This window comes from Sphaeramia orbicularis, chromosome 18 (assembly GCF_902148855.1).
Source record: "Sphaeramia orbicularis chromosome 18, fSphaOr1.1, whole genome shotgun sequence".
NCBI classification, from domain to species: Eukaryota; Metazoa; Chordata; class Actinopteri; order Kurtiformes; family Apogonidae; genus Sphaeramia; species Sphaeramia orbicularis.
The window spans coordinates 42,350,626-42,371,165 of record NC_043974.1 but is presented as its reverse complement, the minus strand read 5'-3'; the positions used below and the strand labels follow the sequence as shown (position 1 = coordinate 42,371,165).

Below are 20,540 nucleotides of genomic sequence, written 5' to 3'. Positions count from 1 at the left end.
ACTTTTTATTTATTTCTATTCACTCTGTTGGTCAAATAATTTATTATTCATGTGTACTTGTGTCCTCACATGGAGTTTGAGTGTGTTTTTGTGTTTGAAACTGGTTTATCTCTAACGTCAAATAGCTAACATCCGGCTTGGTAATCCAAATCTATGACACCATGATTAGCTACAATTTATTGATGTTTGTGTAGATCATTCTGGTATAATTTTCCATTAAAAATGACTTTGCTCCTCTACAGCAGCCCTACTATTCCTCAACTCCAGTGGTTTCTATGACAACAGTGATGTATACAGTGGCAATAATGATGTACACTGATGTAAACAGTGAAGAAAATCTAGGCTTCAGTTGGAGAAAAAGAGAAAAGAAATTTCCACTTGTATTTGTCTATAAAAATCATAACGCATACCGCATGGCTACAAGAGTGGTGAACCTATGTATATGTTGTTGTTTTTTTCTTTTCTCTCTGTGGGTTGGTGTCCTGTATGTTCTTCAAGGGGTGGGAGTGGGGGGACTGTTGGCCACAAAATCTTATCAGTTCATATATATATATATACACATATATAAATACTGTGCAGCAGTGATTAATCAGTTAGTAGATCAGTTTAAGTCCTAATAACAGGATTAGATCTTGTTTTACTTTTCAACCATATAACCAAAGATTTTCCAAGCTTTCGCTAAGATTATGATCGGAAGTGCGGTGCTTGAATCTGACAGACTTTATGGTCTATTTTCACCTGCTTTGTTCATTTAAAAATCCATATCAAGTGATATCTCAAAGTAAACTTCATCGATGGTTTTAGATCACAGACTAAATGAAAAGGCTGTTTAAACATGTAGTTGAGTGTTTCTATGAAACTGGTCCCTAAAAACCAGACATGGGGGCTAAAAACTCAAACCAGATATAGACTAATGTTATGAAGCCAGTTTGGAAGCACTTTGGGTCTATTTTAAAAATAAATATTTACTGAGATAAAAGAGAAACAATTTTTCAGGTAAGACCAATTTTTAAAAATTATTTTTTTATACAAATATCCACGTGTAAAGGTTGGTGGCATGAGTCTGCTTAATGTGCTCTGTTCGATCAGCCGCCGTTAATGCCATCACCAGTCTTTTCGGCCGATTCAACATGTGTAATCGGCCACTACCCATCGTTCAGTTACACCAATCTGATTGGTGGAGGGATAGCCCGTGACTAGTGAATCAGTAAACGAGCAGTTTACATGTGAATACAGCTATGCCAAGGTACTTCACACTATTATAGTCTTCTATAATAGGCTATTGACTGCTTGTATTGTATCTGAATGAGTGCCAGTCAGTGTTGACTATGGACTTATTTCATTCCATGAAGTGAACAGTTAGCATTGTTAGTACAGTGCAATTTCTCCTCAGTTTTAACCTGCGACATCTTTCTTCTTACACAAGAAGAAGTCCGAGAGCTGACAACACCAGTATCTTCTTATCACTAGGCATCCGTTCAATGAGTACAACAACAACAACCCTTCTTGATGACTCAAAACTCTCTGCTGACAACAATGACTGATGACAGCAAGCTCTGGGTTTTGGTCTAGAGAGATGTTCCATCATTTCCAGGTTGACGTCTTGCCCAAGCGCAGAACGTACATTAAGTACGTGTAAAATCACTCACGATTTATTTGTGTTTAAATGGGCAGGTTCTGCTTAAAACACAAGTAGACACGACGGGTTACACGTGAAACTTGGAATGAGACTGAAATTCATGAAACCCCACGCCTGGATTAGAAAAACCACTAGGATTAACACATTTAACATAGGATCTTTATTTATAGCACTATATAAGACCATTTACAGCCATGTTTTCAGATCTAATGCACTGACACTTAGGTAGCTTTTCATGTCCCAATTTTGGTCCTATTTTTGGTCCCAATATTTTATTAAAAATTCATTAATTTTGGGATGGCTCAGAGCAAGAGTACAATTTTTGTGCTTTTATCTGAGGTCATCATTAGGTCCATCCTAGGGGGACATACGTCTACATTTACCTTTTATTATTGGGTCTAAAAAGCTAGCAAAGTGCCAGGCACCAAAATGAGCCCAGTTTCATAGAAGCACCCAGTTACGAGCTGGAAGACACTAAACGTAATTTTTTATAGATTATGCAATTGGTTTTGAATAATGGTGAGTTTCAGCCCTTCATGTTAAATGACTGTGTCAGTACCTGGAGTCGGATGTAGACAGGCTGGTTGGTGTTATTCAGATTTCTCTGGATCTCTTCTGCTGTCAGCGTTTCTACGTGGAGAGGCAGTAACTTCCTGCCGTTGTCTGTCCAGAACAGGTCGAAAGGATTGTTGTTGATCTGAGGGAAGGTGACCCGGAGCAGGTTTAGGAATTCCTCCTGCTGCAGACCGACAGGACAGCTCACCTCCATGGTTGGGTACGCCAAGAGCTCTGATATCACAAAAACAGACAGCGGTCAGACGAGGTAACGCGTGACAGCGATGACACCATTCTAAGTCTGTGTGGAACCTACTACTGTGGGAGACCCCTGTGATGTGAGGGTCCGGCAGGACACACAGCCTGAGCTGGATGAACTCCTTTGGGTCATTCATCCTCAGTCTGAGAGACGTCCTGGTACCAGAGCGAGGCAGCGGCCTGAAAGACCAGGATCAGAAACTGAAGAGAAACACCAGACCTGACACAGTATTTACCTGTGGAGGGTTATCTACAATGTTTGTTCAAGGGCTAGAATGTGGATGGAGTAAAAACAAAAATAGATCAATCAATTACAAATATTTCACAGTGCTTAGCAACTGTCGATGTAGAAATGAATGGGATTATTATTATTATATGCGTAAAGACTGAATGAATCTATCTATCTATCTACACTGAACAAAAATATAAACGCACCACTTTTGTTTTTGCTCCCATTTTTCATGAGCTGAACTCAAAGATCTAAAACTTTTTCTATGTTCACAAAAGGCCTATTTCTCTCAAATATTGTTCATAAATTTGTCTAAATCTGTGTTAGTGAGCACTTCTCCTTTGTCCTTTGCTGAGATAATCCATCCACCTCACAGGTGTGGCAGATCAAGATGCTGATTAGACAGCAGGATTATTGCACAGGTGTGACTTAGGCTGGCCACAATAAAAGGCCACTCTAAAATGTGCACTTTTACTGTATTGGGTGGTCCAGGGGGGTCAGAAAACCAGTCAGTATTTGGTGTGACCACCATTTTCCTCGCACAGTCTTCTTCATGAATTCTCTGAAACAGCTTTGGAGATGGCTCATGGTAGAGAAATGAACATTCGATTCACAGGCAAAAGCTCTGGTGGAGATTCCTGAAGTCAGCATGCCGACTGCATATTCCCTCAAAACTTGTGACATCTGTGGTATTGTGCTGTGTGATAAAACTGCACATTTTGGAGTGGCCTTTTATTGTGGCCAGCCTAAAGCACACCTGTGCAAAAATCATGCTGTCTAATCAGCATCTTAATATGCCACACCTGTGAGGTGGATGGATTATCTCAGGAAAGAAGAAGTGTTCACTAACACAAATTTAGACAGATTTGTGAACAATATTTGAGAGAAATAAACCTTGTGTGTACACAGAAAAAGTTTTAGATCTTTGAGTTCAGCTCATGAAAAATGGGAGCAAAAACAAAAGTGGTGCGTTTATATTTTTGTTCAGTGTATCTATCTATCTATCTATCTATCTATCTATCTATATTTTAACAAGGGCAAAATAGGGAAAATAAGAACAAAATGTTTTTTTTCTGGGCCATTTCGCCACATATTTCTACATAAACGAGTTGCATTTGAATGCATTGTGCTTTGATTTACAAAGCAGACGTTGATTGAAAATGGCTTTTTTAAGACCAATATAATACCAATAACATACGCCAACATCATTTTATTTCCATTTAAGTGTGAATATAGTTGAAAATAGTCCATGATACCCCTAATGTGTGGTATCCTGATATCACTGTATAAACATATGACTGATAACAACTTCAAGGCTTTAAGAAATCAAGTAAAGGGCAATAGTGTTTCTTTTTCAAACTTTGAAATCTGTGTTTATATGAACTGATCATTAGCCACATATCTGTGTCTGAATCATTTAGGTTCTAATGTCACCTTGGCCTCTTGTTCTTCTGCTTTGGTGAGCATCTCAATGGTGGTAACTCCTCCCCTTCATCATCATCATCATCCTCAATGTAGGACACCAGACCAAGATTCTCAAATTCTCCATCTAACAGACAGAAACAAGACATGATTCATCTGCAAGTTTTTATCTGTGAGGAGCTGCAACAATCTTGTATTAAAAAAATAAACTAATTTATTTTCCACACTTCACTGTAGATTTGTTTTCTAGTTCACACATTCACCGAATAGATCTTTTGTTTATTCTGCCACGCAGCAGCAGTAACAAGAGGCAATGATGCCGTTTCTATGTTTGTTGCTGCTGCAGCCAAAATGCGGCTGCGAGGAGCTCCGCTTCCCACAATGCAAGTCGTGACAAATTTCGAAAAATGCCCCAGTGACTTATTGGCTCTGTTTGTAAACAAATGGATTGTTTATGGTGAAGTACACTTCAAAACCGTTAACTGTGAGGGAAGAGATTCAGGTGCATAGTCATGGAAAGACTTAAGGATTCGTGATACTTAGGCTATGACTCGGGTTTTACAGATTTGATGAAAAAATTGGTGACGGATGTCATATGCAGCTTTAAAGAGACAATTTGACAATTCTTTACTGAAGCATTTTAAAATAATGGAGGGTCCAGCATGACACTCCAGCATCTAAGGGTTAAAAATGTTTGAAAGGGAGGAGGGGGTTAACTGCATACATGACATATGTTCGTCATCCTCAGGGCTTTCTCCTCCTCTTCCACCCCCTTCTTCTGCTATTTTCCCAGGTGTCTTCACCAGCACATCTTGACTCTCAGGATGCAGTTGGTTGACCAGTTGTTCACCTGTGCAGATGGAAACTTGGTTTAAAAAAAAAAAAAATTAATGAAAAGTATCAACTTGAACTTAATTTAAAAATGATTGTTTTTTTTTCTTTACAAACATGCCAGTCTTTTCATTCTATCTCTGTTCTAAAGTTATTTTTCACCTTGTTACAAGATTCAAAAGGGAAATATAATAATAATAATAATAATAATAATAATAATAATAATAATAATAAACTTTATTTGTATAGCACCTTTCATACAGAGATTGTAGCCCAAAGTGCTTCACATTGATTGAAAAAAATACAATATTAAAATACATTTAGATTTGATTAGAAATACAACAAAATAACAATAAATATAAAAACAGCGCACATTAAAATATTTGATTATGCATAGAATTTTTGAAGTGCAAAAAATAAGATGAAATGTGAGAGAAATACAATAAAATAAAAATAAAAGCAGTGCACATTAAAATATTTGATTATACATAGAATTTTTGAAGTGCAAGAAATAAGATGAAATTTGAAATACAGTAAAATAAAAAATAAAAACAGAAATACAATAAAATAAAATGAAAAACCGCACATTCCTGGTTCCTGAATTGTGACCCCATTTTTATCTCCTTTCAAAGGCTAATGAGAATAAAAATGTTTTTAATTTGGTTTTAAATATATTCAGTGAACTGGCTTCTCTAATGTCTTTTGGAATTGTATTCCATAACTTTGGTGCATAGTTAGTAAAGGCTGCGTCCCCCATTTTCTTTGTAATATTTCTGGGAGTCGCTAGTAAACCTGCGTTTGATGACCTCAGTGTTCTAGTTTGTACATAATTGATCAGTGAGTTTGCAATGTAACTTGGTCCAGTTCCATTTAGAGCTTTACACGTGAGGAGTAGTATCTTAAAATCAATTCTGTAGGTTACCGGTAGCCAGTGCAGGGAAACCAACACTGGAGTAATGTGCTCTCTCTTCTTGGTTTTGGTTAATAACCTAGCTGCAGAGTTCTGAATTAGCTGAAGTCTGTCTGTGGTGCTTTTTGGGGGACCTGTAAGGAGTGCATTACAGTAGTCCAGTCTGCTGGAGATAAAAGCATGGACCAGTTTTTCAGCATCCTTTCGATTTATAACCGGCATTACTTTGGCTATGTTTCTGAGGTGGAAGAATGACGTTTTAGTGACTTTCTTTATGTGGGACTTAAAGTTTAAGTCTGAGTCTATAATGACTCCCAGACTTGTCACTTCTGGTTTGATCCAGGAAGTGAGTTTGCCCATCCTACTCATCAGCATTTCCCTTTTTGCTTTTGGGCCAACAAGCAGGATTTCAGTTTTTTCCTCATTCAGTTTCAGAAAGTTCCTGCACATCCATTGATTCATTGCTGTGAGGCAGTTTGTAATGGAATGGATGGCTGTCACGTCATTGGGTTCTGCGGAGATGTATATTTGTGTGTCGTCCGCGTAGCTATGGAAGCTAACATTATGTTTTCTGATGATATCTCCAAGTGGTGGCATATATAAGGAGAATAGTAGTGGACCCAGGCAGCTCCCTTGTGGAACCCCATAGCATGTATCATGTGTGTTTGACACGTGATCTCCAAGCCTGACGTAGTACCGTCTTCCCTTAATATACGTTTTGAACCACTGTAGTACACTGTCAGAGAGACCTACAAGCTTTTCTAGCCGATTAATCAGGATGTCATGATCAATTGTATCAAATGCAGCACTTAGGTCAAGGAGGACCAGGATTGAGACCTTGTTGGCATCAGAGTTGAGCCTGAGGTCACTGACTATTTTGGTGAGGGCGGTCTCAGTGCTATGACCAGCCCTGAAGCCTGATTGGAATTCCTCTAAGACGTTATTCTCTTTGAGATAGTGATTTATTTGAGCAGAGACTATCTTTTCCAGTACTTTGCCTATGAACGGGAGATTAGATATAGGACGAAAACTGGTCATAGCGTTACTGTCAAGGTTAGGTTTCTTTAGTAAGGGTTTGATGACGGCTGTTTTGAAGGCATCTGGAAAGATACCAGTATGAAGAGATTTGTTTATGATTTGGAGTAAATGATCTGAGACGCTGTCAAATATTCTCTTAAAGAATGCAGTGGGAATTGGATCGACACATGAGGTTGAGGAGTTACATTCCCTGACAGTTCGGTAGAGTTCTGCTGATGTTATGCAGGTGAATTTTCCCATGGTCACAGTACAGGGACTGCAGACAGCATCTGTTAATGTGGTGGAATTAATGCTGGGTCTGATTGAACTCATTTTGTCCTTGAAGAACACTGCAAGCTCCTCGCACTTGGATGTGGAGGGCTGTAGTGGGGTGGAGGGGGTGTTGAGCAGCTTGTCGATAGTGGAGAATAATATTTTGGAATTTCCAGCATTCTCTGTGTGTGAAATATGAAACTGTACTTACATAAAAGAGGGATCTAAGTACATACCCCACACATGTTGGTCCTGTTCAGGGTTTTCTTTTCCTCTTGCCTCCTCTGCATTTACAAGTCTCTCCACTGGTACACGTTCACTTACAGGACACAGCTGCTGGTCATCTGTATATACAGACACTTGTTTTTAATCAGAAACATTAACCAAATTATCCTTCATCTTATTTAGCAAAGAACATCAGTAAATAAGTAAAAATAAGCACAAGAAAAAATAGCCATTAGATTTCTGTAACTTTGTTATATTAACTGAAAATTACTTTGTGGAGTCATTTTCCCTCTGCCAATAGTTGTTTTTTCATACTTTCTCTGACAGAAAACAATAGCGGCATAAATGTAAAGCTCTGAAAGCCTCACATCAATACACCAAGATTTTTTGTTTTGCCTTTACAGTGCTTAGAATTAATTTATTCACAATACATAAGAGGGGCGTAGGTACATACTCCACAGATGTCCATCCTGTTCAGGGTTTTCTGCTCCTCCTGCCTCCTCTTCTTCTTTTACACCGCGTACAGGACACAGCTGCTGCTCACCTGTACAGACAGAAACTTTTTAATCAGCAAACATAAAGCAAATTATTCTTCAACTTACTTGGCTAAAACAACAGTAAACATGCATGCACAGTTTATACAAGAGAAACCATTTCTACCAATAAATTGTTATATGGAGTCATATTTCACTGACAATAGATTGTTCGTCATTTCAGAGAAGATAACAGTGAAATGACAGCCTCAAATGATCACATCAGGGTTGTTGTCTTTTAATTTTTAGCATTAAATACATTTATTCTTCTTATTACCTTCTGTTTTCCAAACATAATGAGGTAAATGTGTACACATGACTATTCCTATGGTGTAAAACACATTTGGTTGTCTCTAGGTTTTGGACCTTACAGTTTTATTTTGGCAAATTACAGCTATTATCCAGGTTCTTTTAGATAAGCTATGCCTTTATTTGTCCCACAAAGGGAAATTCCAGGTTACAGCAGCGAAGCACAAAAGCACATAAGAAAAGCACACAAGAGCAGCAGAAGTGCAAAATCAAAAAATAAAGACAAATTGAAAAAGCTATGTATACCATTTACAGTTTTGCATATGTTGATCATGCTACAGGTTGAACGGGGATACGACTTATTGCAAGGTTTATTGCACAGAGTTATTTGGAGTAGTTTTTGTTGTGGAGCCTGACTGCTGCATACTTCTAATTTATTAGGTACAGTCTTGGCACTTGTGTTCTACTTTTATTAACTCTTGTATTCTATTTATACCTCTGTTTGTTTGTTTGTCTGTTAGCTAGATAACTCAAAAAGTTATTAACAGATTTTGATGAAATTTTCAAGAAATGTTGATACTGGCACAAGGAACAAATGATTACATTTTGTTAGCAAGATAACTCAAAAAGTTAAAGAAGGATTTGGAGGAAATTTTCAAGAAATGTTGATACTGACACAAGGAACAACGGAATAAATTTTGGTGGGGGGGGGGGGGGGGGGGGGGGGGATTTTTTGTTTGTTTGTCTGTTTGTTAGCAAGAAACTCAAAAGGTTATGGAAGGATTTGGATGAAATTTTCAAGAAATGTTGATACTGGCACAAGGAACAAATGATTACATTTTAGTGGTGATTGGGGAGGTGTTTGTTTATTTGTTTGTTAGCAAGATAACTCAAAAAGTTAAGGAAGAATTTGGATGAAATTTTCAAGAAATGTTGATACTGGCACAAGGAACAAAGGAATACATTTTGCTGGTGATGGGGGGAAGGTTTGTTTGTCTGGTTGTTAGCAAGACACTCAAAAGGTTATGGAAGGATTCGGATGAAATTTTCAGGAAATATTGATACTGGTACAAAGAATAAATGATAACATTTTGGTTGAAATGGGGGGGCTGATCTGCTTTGGCGGAGGTCTGCGCTCTCAGAGTGCTTTTCTAGTTATTGTGTGTTCTGCTGCTGCTACACTGCAAGCCATCCATCCATGGCATCTATGGAGTAGTAGTTAACTTTGAAGTAACTTTTTCAACATCTGACTATATCTTTAAAAAATGGTTACATATTGTACACATATATGCAGAGAGCAAATGCTGGAAGTGGAAGTCAAATAAAACATTTACTGGAAAAAATACAGGTAATTTTGTGGTTTAAAGTGAGAGTCAAGCCCAATGGCGGCCATCTTTGTTTTAGGAATTGAAGTGTTGTTTGGAATGGAACGTGATTAATGAGTGTGATGATTGTTATGTATCGTGACTGTTAAGTTACTTTTTAAACACCTGGCTGTATTTTTAAAAATGGTTACATATTGCATACATATATGCAGAGAGCAAATGCTGGAAGTGGAAGTCAAATAAAACGTCTAATGGAAAAAATACAGGTAATTTTGTGGTTTAAGGTGAGAATTAAGCCCAATGGCGGCCATCTTTGTTTTAGGAATTGAACTGTTGTTTGGAATGGAACGTGATTAATGAATGGGATGAATGTTGGGCATCGTGACTGTTAGAAACTCAAAGAAATGATGTTTTTTTAACTAACTTGTCACTCTAACGGTTATATAATACAGTCAGTGACTCCTGTGTGCTCATAATGTTGACACTGAAGGTAAAACTCGGTTGTTTAATTTACTCAATCTACGCGGTTCGTATTAAAATGTCGTTTTGTCCAGACTGTGACTAACATAAAAAAAAACAGTAGTCGGACTAACCTGGACACACGTTTGCTGGCTCTATTTTAACTTGACTCTCTAGGAGGATCCTCAACGCCTGCCTTTGCCGGTCAATTTCCTGCCTGAAGCCCGCCGCCTCCTCCTCGTATTCGGCCACGGTTGTCTCCACCACCGCTAGGATCTCGCGGACGGCGGTGCTCAGCCTGTCGGTGACTACTCCCCTCAGGACGTCCGCTTTGGACCGGCTCTCCGTTGCAACGGGGCCCGGGCCGCCCTCACTTTCCAACCAAAACATATTTAAAAGTCTACCGAGCTACCTACCTTCAGCTGTTGTTTATAGCTGCAGAGAAAAAAAGAAACAAGGGGCCGTTAGAGTATTTCCGGTTTGTCCTCTTTGTCTTGATGCGGCTGCACTGCCACCCTGTGTCCGGAGTGAGTACTGCAACGACTGCCCCAGCAAAACCCATGGAGTTGGATAAATGACAGTGGTTGTAGACAGTTGTTTTATATTAGATAAGGAATAAAATCAACAAATATGAATTTTAAAAAATACAAAATAATAAACAATATGAAAAAAGAAAAAAAATCGATCAAAATGAAGTAAAAAAAAAAAAAAAAAAAGAATAAAATAAGCAACATAATGAACATAAATGGCCAAAGGGATCAAGTAACGTGAACAAAATAAGCCACAAACTGAACAAAATGGAAGTAAAAATAACAAAATAGACAGCAGAAGGAACAAAAACAAATAAAATAACAAGTAAAGTGAATTAACAGAATAAGGTTGGAGACATTTTATGTTGTTATTGATATATCTGCTGCAAAAGTAGATAGATAGATAGATAGATAGATAGATAGATAGATAGATAGATAGATAGATAGATAGATAGATAGATAGATAGATAGATAGATAGATAGATAGATAGATAGATAGATAGATAGATAGATAGACATTACTGATCACAATCTGAGTAGTTACAGTTTGTTTTTTGTTTTGTTTTTGTTTTTAGATAACCTAAAAATCTAATGTAATGTAATCTAATCTAGTCTAATGTAATCTAATGTAATCTAATCTAGTCTAATGTAATCTAATCTAGTCTAGTTGTTTCTGATATAATAACCCTCAACTTTAATCTGAGCTTTTATGAACATCTATGATCAGTAAATTAAATACAGGAAAATACCTAGTTTTCACTGAAAAATGCAAAATTACATCAGATAAATGGTGATAAATCGCTTATGATAGGTTAAATTAAAAAAAGGAATTCATTTAGGAGCAGCCACAGAAACTACCACTGGGTCTTTATGGGTTTATACGTCTGAAACCACCAATCCTATCAATGCATGTAAATAACTGGTGTAAAATATAGTTTGTCATCTTTTCATGTTCATCACAGATGACCCATCTGGATATTCAGAGGCTCTGTAGTTACCATGGAAACACTGTCATCTTCTACAACATTGATTCACCAGTAAAACCCATGGTGTTTCATAAATGACAGTGGATGGAGACACTTGATTTTATCTTCAGTTACTTATATCTTTTCTGAAAATGTCACTTTTTCTTCAGTTTTCCTTTGAATTGAACCCTTTTTAACCTTTGATTTTACTCTGAGCTGAACTGATTTTCACAGATATCCCAACTTATACAGAAAGTACAATATTTTGCTGTGAAGATTCTCAACTCAGTGATTGTGATTATTAAATGTGAGGGTTTTTTGACTGTAACTGGACATAAAATTGAGTGTGTGTTGGCGTCAGAGTGAGCGCATCGGCTGTAAACCCTTCTGACAGCTGTGTTTCAGATCCACAGGGATAAAGTAACCTCTGACACCACAAAAACAAACCTGGGGGCAAAAGAAGAAGAGAGGGGGGCTACGGGGGTCAAAGGTCACACTACAAAAAGGACAAGAAGAGGGAGCAAAGATGTAATGTAGTTCAGTCTGATGCTCTGACAGCCGGCTCTTCTTTATCTCCTCACTTTAATAAATTATTGATAATTGATTAAGACACTATTCATCCAGTTTTATTTTTTCTGTCCAGCAAAAGTTTTTCTTTTTATTTTATTTGTCAAGATGAAGCAGCTGCCCAGTAGTGCGGTATGTACATTCATATGTCATATATCTTATATGTTCTATTCTTGGTGAAAAACTTCAGTTTTTACACAAACCCATTTATGCAAAATTATCTTTTATCTTTTTCAAACATTGTCTTTCTTATAATTTTGTATGTTAATGAATTGAGTTATTGTTTGTCTGACTATGTATCAGTTAAAATGAAATATCAGTTTATCATTTTATATGTTCTATTTATTAGTAAACAGCCAGTGGATAGATTAAAACATCAATGAACAATTTTCAATAAAAGACAAATTAAAAATGAATGATACACTGAGGTTTTTTTTTAAATATTTAAAAACTTTTTTTTTTTTAATGTTTTCAACTGATCTCCATTTGACATGACCTTTATTGTATGCATGGGAATTTACTATTATTATTATTATTATTATTATTATTATTATTATTATTATTATTATGTTCCTATTTTTAAAGGCATTTCCTTTTATTTATTTGTTTGTTTGTTTGTTTGTTTCGGGATAAAAAAAGATCTTACAATTACAGGACATTTTCTTTGTCTTCTATTATTAGTTTTATGAATTGGCTTTAATTGATCATCCTCAGTATAAATTGGTTAATTGTTGGTTGTGTTTCAGGATATTGGACTGATGGGTGAACAGATCCAGAACCCTGTAGAGCTGAGTTACGGTGAGTCACACAAACACAAATATACAAAGATATAACTGTAAATGTCTCCATCCTTATACGCTGTATTTACATGGATACTCTGGTGTTTCAGGGAAAGCTCAGATGTTTGAGTGGTGCTCTCCTCAGCAGCAGTATCTCGATCTGGCCAACGGGGGACGAAACAATATGGTGTGTGTGTGTGTGTGCAGTAAAAAACCCTTTAAGACAAGATGTTTCCTTTCCAACACTATCAGTGTTAAATGTAACCCGCCTGTCGGAGCCTCTCGGTGTGTATGTGGTTGGAAATAGCTCAGAGGCTTAAACCACTGTCTCCTTCTATTACTGTTCACTACTATAACACCCACTGTTACTACATTTACTGTTATTTTACTGCCATTTACACAGAGACAGTGGGCATGCAATTGTAATATTATTATTAGTTTTATTTTTTTTACATCTTCCTTCATATCGTTGTCCTCATACCATAAATGCCTAACTCATACACAAATGGACAAAAGTACGTGGACACGTTGAATTCAGGTGTTTCTTTTATTATTTTATAAATACTTTTTAAAAAATGTTTAAATTATTTTTGCTAGTACTTTCCAATGTGCAATTGCCTGTTTTTTTCCACTACTGTTTTTATATTCATTATTACTATTTTCTCGTAAAATAGTGCCGCTACTGGAACCTTAATTTCCTAATCTAATCTAATCTAATCTAATCTAATCTAATCTAGTCTAATTTAATCTGATCTGATCTAATCTAGTCTAATCTAGTCTAGTCTAGCCTAGTCTAACCTATTCTATTCTATTCTATTCTATTCTAAACTAATCCAATCCAATCCAATCCAATCCAGTGTAGACGAGACTAGACTAGACTAGTCTATTTTGTTCTAATATAATCCAGTCTAGACTAGATTAGACTAGTCTATTTTATTCTAATCTAATCTAATCTAATCTAATCTAATCTAATCTAATCTAATCTAATCTAATCTAATCTAATCTAGTTTAATCTAATCCAATCCAGTCCAGTCTAATCTAATCTAATCTAATCTAATCTAATCTAATCTAATCTAATCTAATCTAATCTAATCTAATCTAATCTAGTCTGATGTAATGTAATGTAATGTAATCCAGTCCAGTCCAGTCTAATCTAATCTAATCTAATCTAATCTAATCTAATCTAATCTAATCTAATCTAATCCTGGTGCAGTCTTTGTGGGTCCCTGTTATTCTTCCAGACCATCTCCCACCTCTGTATTCACTGTGGTATCTTGCACCTCCATGACAGCAGCAGGTCCTACAGTCCTGTAAGATGCATTCAGATCCTCCAAGGGTTGGATTTGTTTGTTTGATTGAGACCAGGTCGTCCTGCAGACCAGGAAGACCCAATAAGAAGTTTTGGAGATGCTCTGACCCAGTTGTCATCATTATAATCTGTCTTTGTTAAAGACTCTTACACTGCCCAGTTTCATCTTCAAGGACTAAATGTTCACTCGCTGCCTAATAAATCCAACCCACTCATAAGTACCAGGTGGAGGTGTAGAAACAGAATCAGTATTATTCGTACTTTACCTGACAGCGTCTGAATGTCAGCGTTCATAAAACTCTTTCTTCCATCTGTCTGCAGTCGTCCGTCCATCCTCTCGTCCCCCTCCTCCTCTACAGTGACAGACACTTCCCTCCATCCTCCTCTTCCTCATCTGTCAGTCAGCCAATGGAGGAGTCTGTTGTCCTGCAGGCCGACGCCCACTCTGGGACACACCCCTGTTACCATAGCAACGGAGGGAGGTAAGAGATGAAAGTAATGAATCAGTAAAACACCACATTCACTGATTATGAACAGCAACGTCCTTACTGTGTATGTACAACTTTTAGGGTTTATTATAACTGATACTATTACATAAATGTATGTAAGGTCATATTAGTTTGTTTATGCTACAAATGTGTAGGTCAATAGAAACTAAAGTTATTAAATTAATAGCTCTTAAAGAATAGGTGTAAAATTGAAAAAGCAAGTGCATTAACACTAGTCCTGCACTTTTATACCAGGTTTAATATTTTGCACTCAGCTGCCATTACTTATAGTACTATAAACCCATCAGTCGTAACACTCTGACCACTGCCAGGTAAAGTGGTATTAATTTTAATTATCTCATTAAAATGGGATGTGTCGAGGTTTTCAATGCCCTAAAGGAGGTTTTTAAAATGAACATCCCACAAAATCTCACAGTGCCAAAACTGGGTGTAACACCTGTAGGTCTGAATAGAAGGGCAGATAAAAACCTCTGGAATATATTATTTCTATTATCTACAAAACGAACAAAAATGAATAAAAAATAATGACCAAACTAACGATCAAAATAGTTAAAAATGAATGCAAAAGAATACAGTAGTTTCCAAAATGAACTCAATAGTCAACATAATGAACAAATTGGACAAAAATTAACAAAAAATGAACAAAAACTGATGAAAATATACAACAAATTAATAAAAAAGAACATTTCAGTCAACAAAATACACTAAATCATCAACGTGCTGAATAAAATGAAAAAAAAAAAAAAGAACACAATCGTAAATAAAATGAACAAAAGTTAGCTAAAATCTAGCAAAAATAATCTGTGTCCATGGATTGGATTATTGGATTCATTTGTCCAACACCTCCCACAGATGCTCAGTGGTCCTGAGGCTGGGACGTCCTTGCTTAGTCCATGTTTAGTTGGTGCTAACCTCTGCAGACCAGGAACACCAATAAAACCTGCAGCTGTGGACATGTTCTGACCCAGTCTTCACCGTTCCAATATGGACCTGGTCAAAGTCACTGAGTTCTTTCTGCTGTTTATTTTGTTGCTTCCAAAACATCAGCTTTGACGACTAAATGTTCACTTTCTGCCTAATGGATCCAACCCAGTAATGGAATTATCAGTATTATTACCACTTCTCCTGTCCGTGGTCTGAATGTTATGACTGTTCAGTTTATAGTTCCTTTCACTGGTACAGTTACTACTGCATCTATTCCTATAACCCACAGGTGTCAAACATGCGGCCCGGGGACCAAAACCAGCCCCCCAAAGGGTCCAATCCAGCCCCTTGTGCAAAAGTTACACTGAAATTACACTAAAGATATTAAAAATCAAGGATATTAAAATAATTTAAGGTAAATTCAATCTAAAATGGGTCAGACTAGTAAAATACTATCATAATAACCTATAAATAAAGAAAACTGCAATTTTTTCTGTTTCAGTTTTTAAAAAAATTAAAATTACACAGAAATATTTATATTTACAGACTAGCCTTTTACAAAAAAATGGGAACAACCTGAAATGTCTTAACAGTACTCTAATTTTACCAATATTCTGCCTGTTACTGCATCCTTTGTGATCTGCAAATTATAATGCACATGTATAAATTATAAACTAAGGCATAATATTGTTGAAATTGCACTTATTTTTTTTTAAAGAATTTGCAGGTTGTTCATATTTGATCATGTTATGTTCAAGTACTGTTTGTAGATGTAAACATTTTCATTACGGAATTTGACTTTTTTCACTCAAAAACATAGAAAAAACTTTGGAGTTGACATTATTCATAAGTTGTTATCCTATTATTTATATTATATTCCTGGTCCGCCCCACCATATAAAATTTTAGGCTGTATGTGGCCCCTGACCTGAAATGAGTTTGACACCCCTGCTATAACCGGTATTACAATATTGTAACTCCAGCTCTGCTCCTCCCTGTACTTGAACACTAATTCAGAGTTTCATCCTGAGCAGTCGGTCGACGGTGCAGGTGAAGAAGCCCCTGAATGCATTCATGCTCTACATGAAGGAGATGAGACACAAAGTGCTGCAGGAAGGCCGAGAGCGAGAGAGTGCAGCCATCAACCGAATCCTGGGACGCAGGGTCAGAGCAAAGATCTGCACATAAAAAAAACCCAACAAAAAAACATACGCTATATGGACAAAAGTATGTGGACACGTTGAATTCAGGTGTTTCTTTTCTAACAGGGATCTGGGATACAAACAATAATGACTAATGTCATAATATAGTTTTATATTGGGATAAATACCATTGCATTGGTTAGTTTGGTTTAATTTGTTCTGTTTGCTTCCAAAATGCCTCAGAAATGGTTTCTACTTAATTTCTCTCTACAATGATTTTTTGTTTTGTTTTTTTAATCTTAGACTATGATTTTAAATGTTCTACCTCTAAATTTCTAAAATATTTTTTATGCTCTGACTGTAAATAATAATCGTCTACCACAATTAACCATCTACTTTCTTCAGATCTCACTGAGAAAAAAAAAAATCTAACATTAAACTTCAAGAAAATATTGATGTTTTTATGTCAAATCATCATGAACAGGACATCTTACAGCTGTAGACATGATGTGTCCCAATATTTTTGTCCATATAGTTTCTAAACATCAATATTTCTTTAAAGTTAATGGGGAATTTTTCCTCCTCAGTGAGATAAGAAGAAAATAGATGGTTAGTTGTGGTAGAAAATTTTTATTTACAGTCCGAGCACAAAAAATATTCTCGAAATTTAGAGGTAGAGCATTTAAAATTATAGTCATGGATAAAAAACAAACAAACAGAAAATGGCATTTTGGAAGCAAAGATAATTTAAACCAAACTAACCAATGCAATGATATTTATCCCAATATAAAACTATATAATGTCATTATTGTTTTTTATCCCAGACCCCTGTTAGAAAAGAAACACCTGAATTCAACATGTCCCAGTACTTTTATCCATATAATGTCAGTAGATCAAGAATGCTTCATCTATTTGTAAATGGTTTAAGTCTTGATTTTTACTGTCTTTTTTCCTTGCAGTGGCATGCTCTGTCTCGCTCTGAACAGTCCAAATATTATGATCTGGCCCAGAAGGAGAGGCTGCTCCACATGCAGCTGTACCCCGGATGGTCGGCCAAAGACAACTATGTACGTATTTATCTGGTTTATCTTCTGTATATCTGGTCTGACACAGAAAACATTAAAGTTTCTTCTGTTTTCAGGGTAAAAGGAAGAGGAAGCGGAGCCACCAGGTATCAGTAGACTGTCCCAGGTCAGTGTGAAAGGAGGAAAAACCTTCCCCTGTATTTTTAATATGAACGATTCAATGTTGTTTTATTTATCTTTAACTGAAGTAACCTGTTTTTAATTTTTTTTTTTTTTCCTGTAGCTGGACTCTGACCGTTGGATAAGTCTGAAGAAATAAGACATGATTAATTTGTAGTCTGGAGATCAAAATCTGACTTAACCCTTTCATGCATGAAGAATGAAAAAGGTATCTAGATTTTGTTTTTTTTGATGGATTTTATTACTCAAAATTAAGGTTGAAATGCATTTTGAATTTTTTTTAAATATAGTTTTAATAAGAAGAGGTTTAACCTCCCTAGACCCAGGAAAGTACAAGTTTTGGCTTTTTTAAGTGAAATTATTGCCTATATTGGAAGCATGATGCAACAGTTTTTTCAGATGCTTTAAAAAAAATGGAATGTCCTTTACTGTGGACAATTTTTTAGTTGTTTTTTTTGCTTTGTTTTTTGTATAAAGCTGTGAAACTCCCATAAAACCCATAGCTGGGTCTGAGGAGGTTAACTTTGGAGCAGTCCAAATTCTAAAACTAAGATGATCCTTTTTTTTTCATTGTATTGCTTAGGGTCTATAGAGACTGCCCCCATGTGGTTTGGAGAATATTGCCTTTAGAACCCTTTGGAAAGTGAACTTAAACTATGTGGACGTCATGCATGAAAGAGTCAAATTGAAAATAATTGATGTTCCTTTGATTAAATATGGCAGATGTTATGTCACAGTCTGACGTTTTGTCAATGAACATGTGTGGAACCCAGAAATAAAATCAATAAAACATTTGAAAGCTTGACTGTCCTCAAGTGACTTTTAGGAAAAATATTACATTTGGTCTTTTCAGAGCCTAGTGCAGATTGACTCCGATGAAGATAAATCAAATGGTTTTCTATTCAGTTCTTACAATCAGCAGCAGTGAAGCCATTCAATACACAGCAGGACTTCAGATCTATCACAAATTTGTTGCTGGTTTTAGATTTTTTGGCAGTAGCAAAAATCAGCAGACTTCTCCTTTGCATCATAATCTCATGATGTGTTGTTTTTGGGTTTTTTTCTAACAATTACTTATAAATGCAGAAAACACCTTATTATTCTGTCTTCCATTAGTTATTGAGAGTAGAGGTAATATTTCAGCACACGCAGCAAGGTTCTGATCGCTATCGAAAACTAACAAAATGATGAAAACTAGAATTGAAAAAACATTTTCCTTAACTGAAATAAATAAAAACTATAATTAAAAGAAAAAAAATGATAACTAACTGAAACTGTATTGTGTGTTTACAAAACTAGCTAAAATGTATAAAAAATATGGATAAAATTCCTTTAGTTTTCATCTTTGTTAATGCCAGATTGATACAAAATTGATTTATTTCCCTCAAGCAATTTTAACTGCTGGCACCATATGATATTTAACGATTCGTCACTTCTCGTCACGTGTGGTTTACAGTCGTCTTCTGGTCCCCATTCTACCTGGAAATATGGAGACTAAAGTTGGGAGAAAGCAGCAGAGTCCTGTCTGGGATTTATTTGAATTCGACGGTGAAGAAGAGAAAAGATACGAAAAAACTAAAACCAAGCATTTAAAAAATAACAAAAACTAATAAAAACCTGCTCTAAAAACAAATTAAAAATAACTGAATTAGAGAAAAAAAGTCCAAACTAAATAAAACTAAACTATAATGAAAAATCCTAAACTATTATAACCTTGACACGCACAGAACAACAGTTTGTAATGTGAATGATGTCATGAAGCTGAGGTTAGGACTACTGCTGAATTACTGAAACATAACTGCAGAAATATCCTATCATTTGCACACTGTGTCTTTTATCTGTGCATTGGTCATAGACCCAGAGGAACAGGAGACACCCACCAGACAGACTGAAGGGCACACAGGCTGAAGATGAGGCTCCATGTGATGTTGAATCCATTACAGGCTGATATGAATATATTCAAATAGGACCAGTGTCCCTGTATGTCAGCGTCATGTTCTATCGATTATCAATACCAGTTGAATTTGTGAGGTTGTAGGCTGGAGGAGAACTCAACTATTTCAATCAAAGTCCATATCTGTCTTCTATCAGTGATCAATTGGAACTAGATCAGGGGTGGGCATCTCTGGTCCTCATGGGCCGGTATCCTGCATGTTTCAGATATTTCTGTCTTCCAGCCACACCTGGTTCAATTAATGATCAGCTCATCGTCCAGCTCTGCAGAAGCCTGATAACGAAGCCTGGAGGAGGGAACTATCTAAAACATGCAGGACACCAGCCCTCGAAGACCAGATTTGAATACCCCTGTTATAAACCATCAAAATTTGGACCAGTATAAGTAAAGGAACTTTTTTTTTTTTTTTTAGCATTTTAAAGATTTGCCAAAAATTCAAAAATAAAAAATTCTCAAAACTGAACAAACTTTGTTGGCATCGTCCCAAGGAAGCTACATTTAAAATTATGAATCTGACAAGGAGTTTCACAGAAGATTCTTGAAATGTAGACATTGGTGACCTTGAGTTTAGCCCTTCAAGGTCACTCAAGGTCAAAGGTCATGGACTCAAATGAAAGTCCATATATGACTTCCTATCTGTGCTCAATAGTAACTATATTGACATCTTTATCCATTTCCATGTTATGAGTCATCAATATATATGGACCATTCTAAGTAAAGGCACATTTTACA

General features: G+C 36.2%; 2 protein-coding genes across 7 annotated transcripts in view; one reads left to right on the top strand and one right to left on the bottom strand.

Moving 5' to 3' along the window:
* The window catches only part of LOC115438607 (uncharacterized), a 41,476-nt gene extending 31,099 nt beyond the window's left edge, over positions 1-10,377 (bottom strand). For all 6 annotated transcript variants that reach the window (XM_030162324.1, XM_030162328.1, XM_030162329.1 and 3 more), the window contains exons 1-7: positions 10,060-10,377; positions 7,814-7,903; positions 7,371-7,478; positions 4,828-4,953; positions 4,116-4,230; positions 2,511-2,632; positions 2,199-2,428 (exon numbers count right to left, since the gene is read on the bottom strand). In XM_030162324.1, the coding sequence (XP_030018184.1) occupies positions 2,199-2,428; positions 2,511-2,632; positions 4,116-4,230; positions 4,828-4,953; positions 7,371-7,478; positions 7,814-7,903; positions 10,060-10,315 (1,047 nt within the window). In that variant the 5' untranslated portion in view covers positions 10,316-10,377. The remainder of the gene's footprint in view (positions 1-2,198; positions 2,429-2,510; positions 2,633-4,115; positions 4,231-4,827; positions 4,954-7,370; positions 7,479-7,813; positions 7,904-10,059) is intronic.
* Positions 10,378-11,969: 1,592 nt separating this feature from the next.
* LOC115438651 (transcription factor 7-like) lies at positions 11,970-18,035 on the top strand. Its single transcript, XM_030162412.1, has 8 exons — positions 11,970-12,119; positions 12,734-12,785; positions 12,877-12,953; positions 14,397-14,557; positions 16,542-16,671; positions 17,609-17,716; positions 17,791-17,840; positions 17,958-18,035. The coding sequence occupies exons 1-8, from the start codon at positions 12,096-12,098 to the stop codon at positions 17,977-17,979; spliced, it is 624 nt and encodes a 207-aa protein (XP_030018272.1). The 5' UTR covers positions 11,970-12,095; the 3' UTR covers positions 17,980-18,035.
* Positions 18,036-20,540: the final 2,505 nt, after the last annotated feature.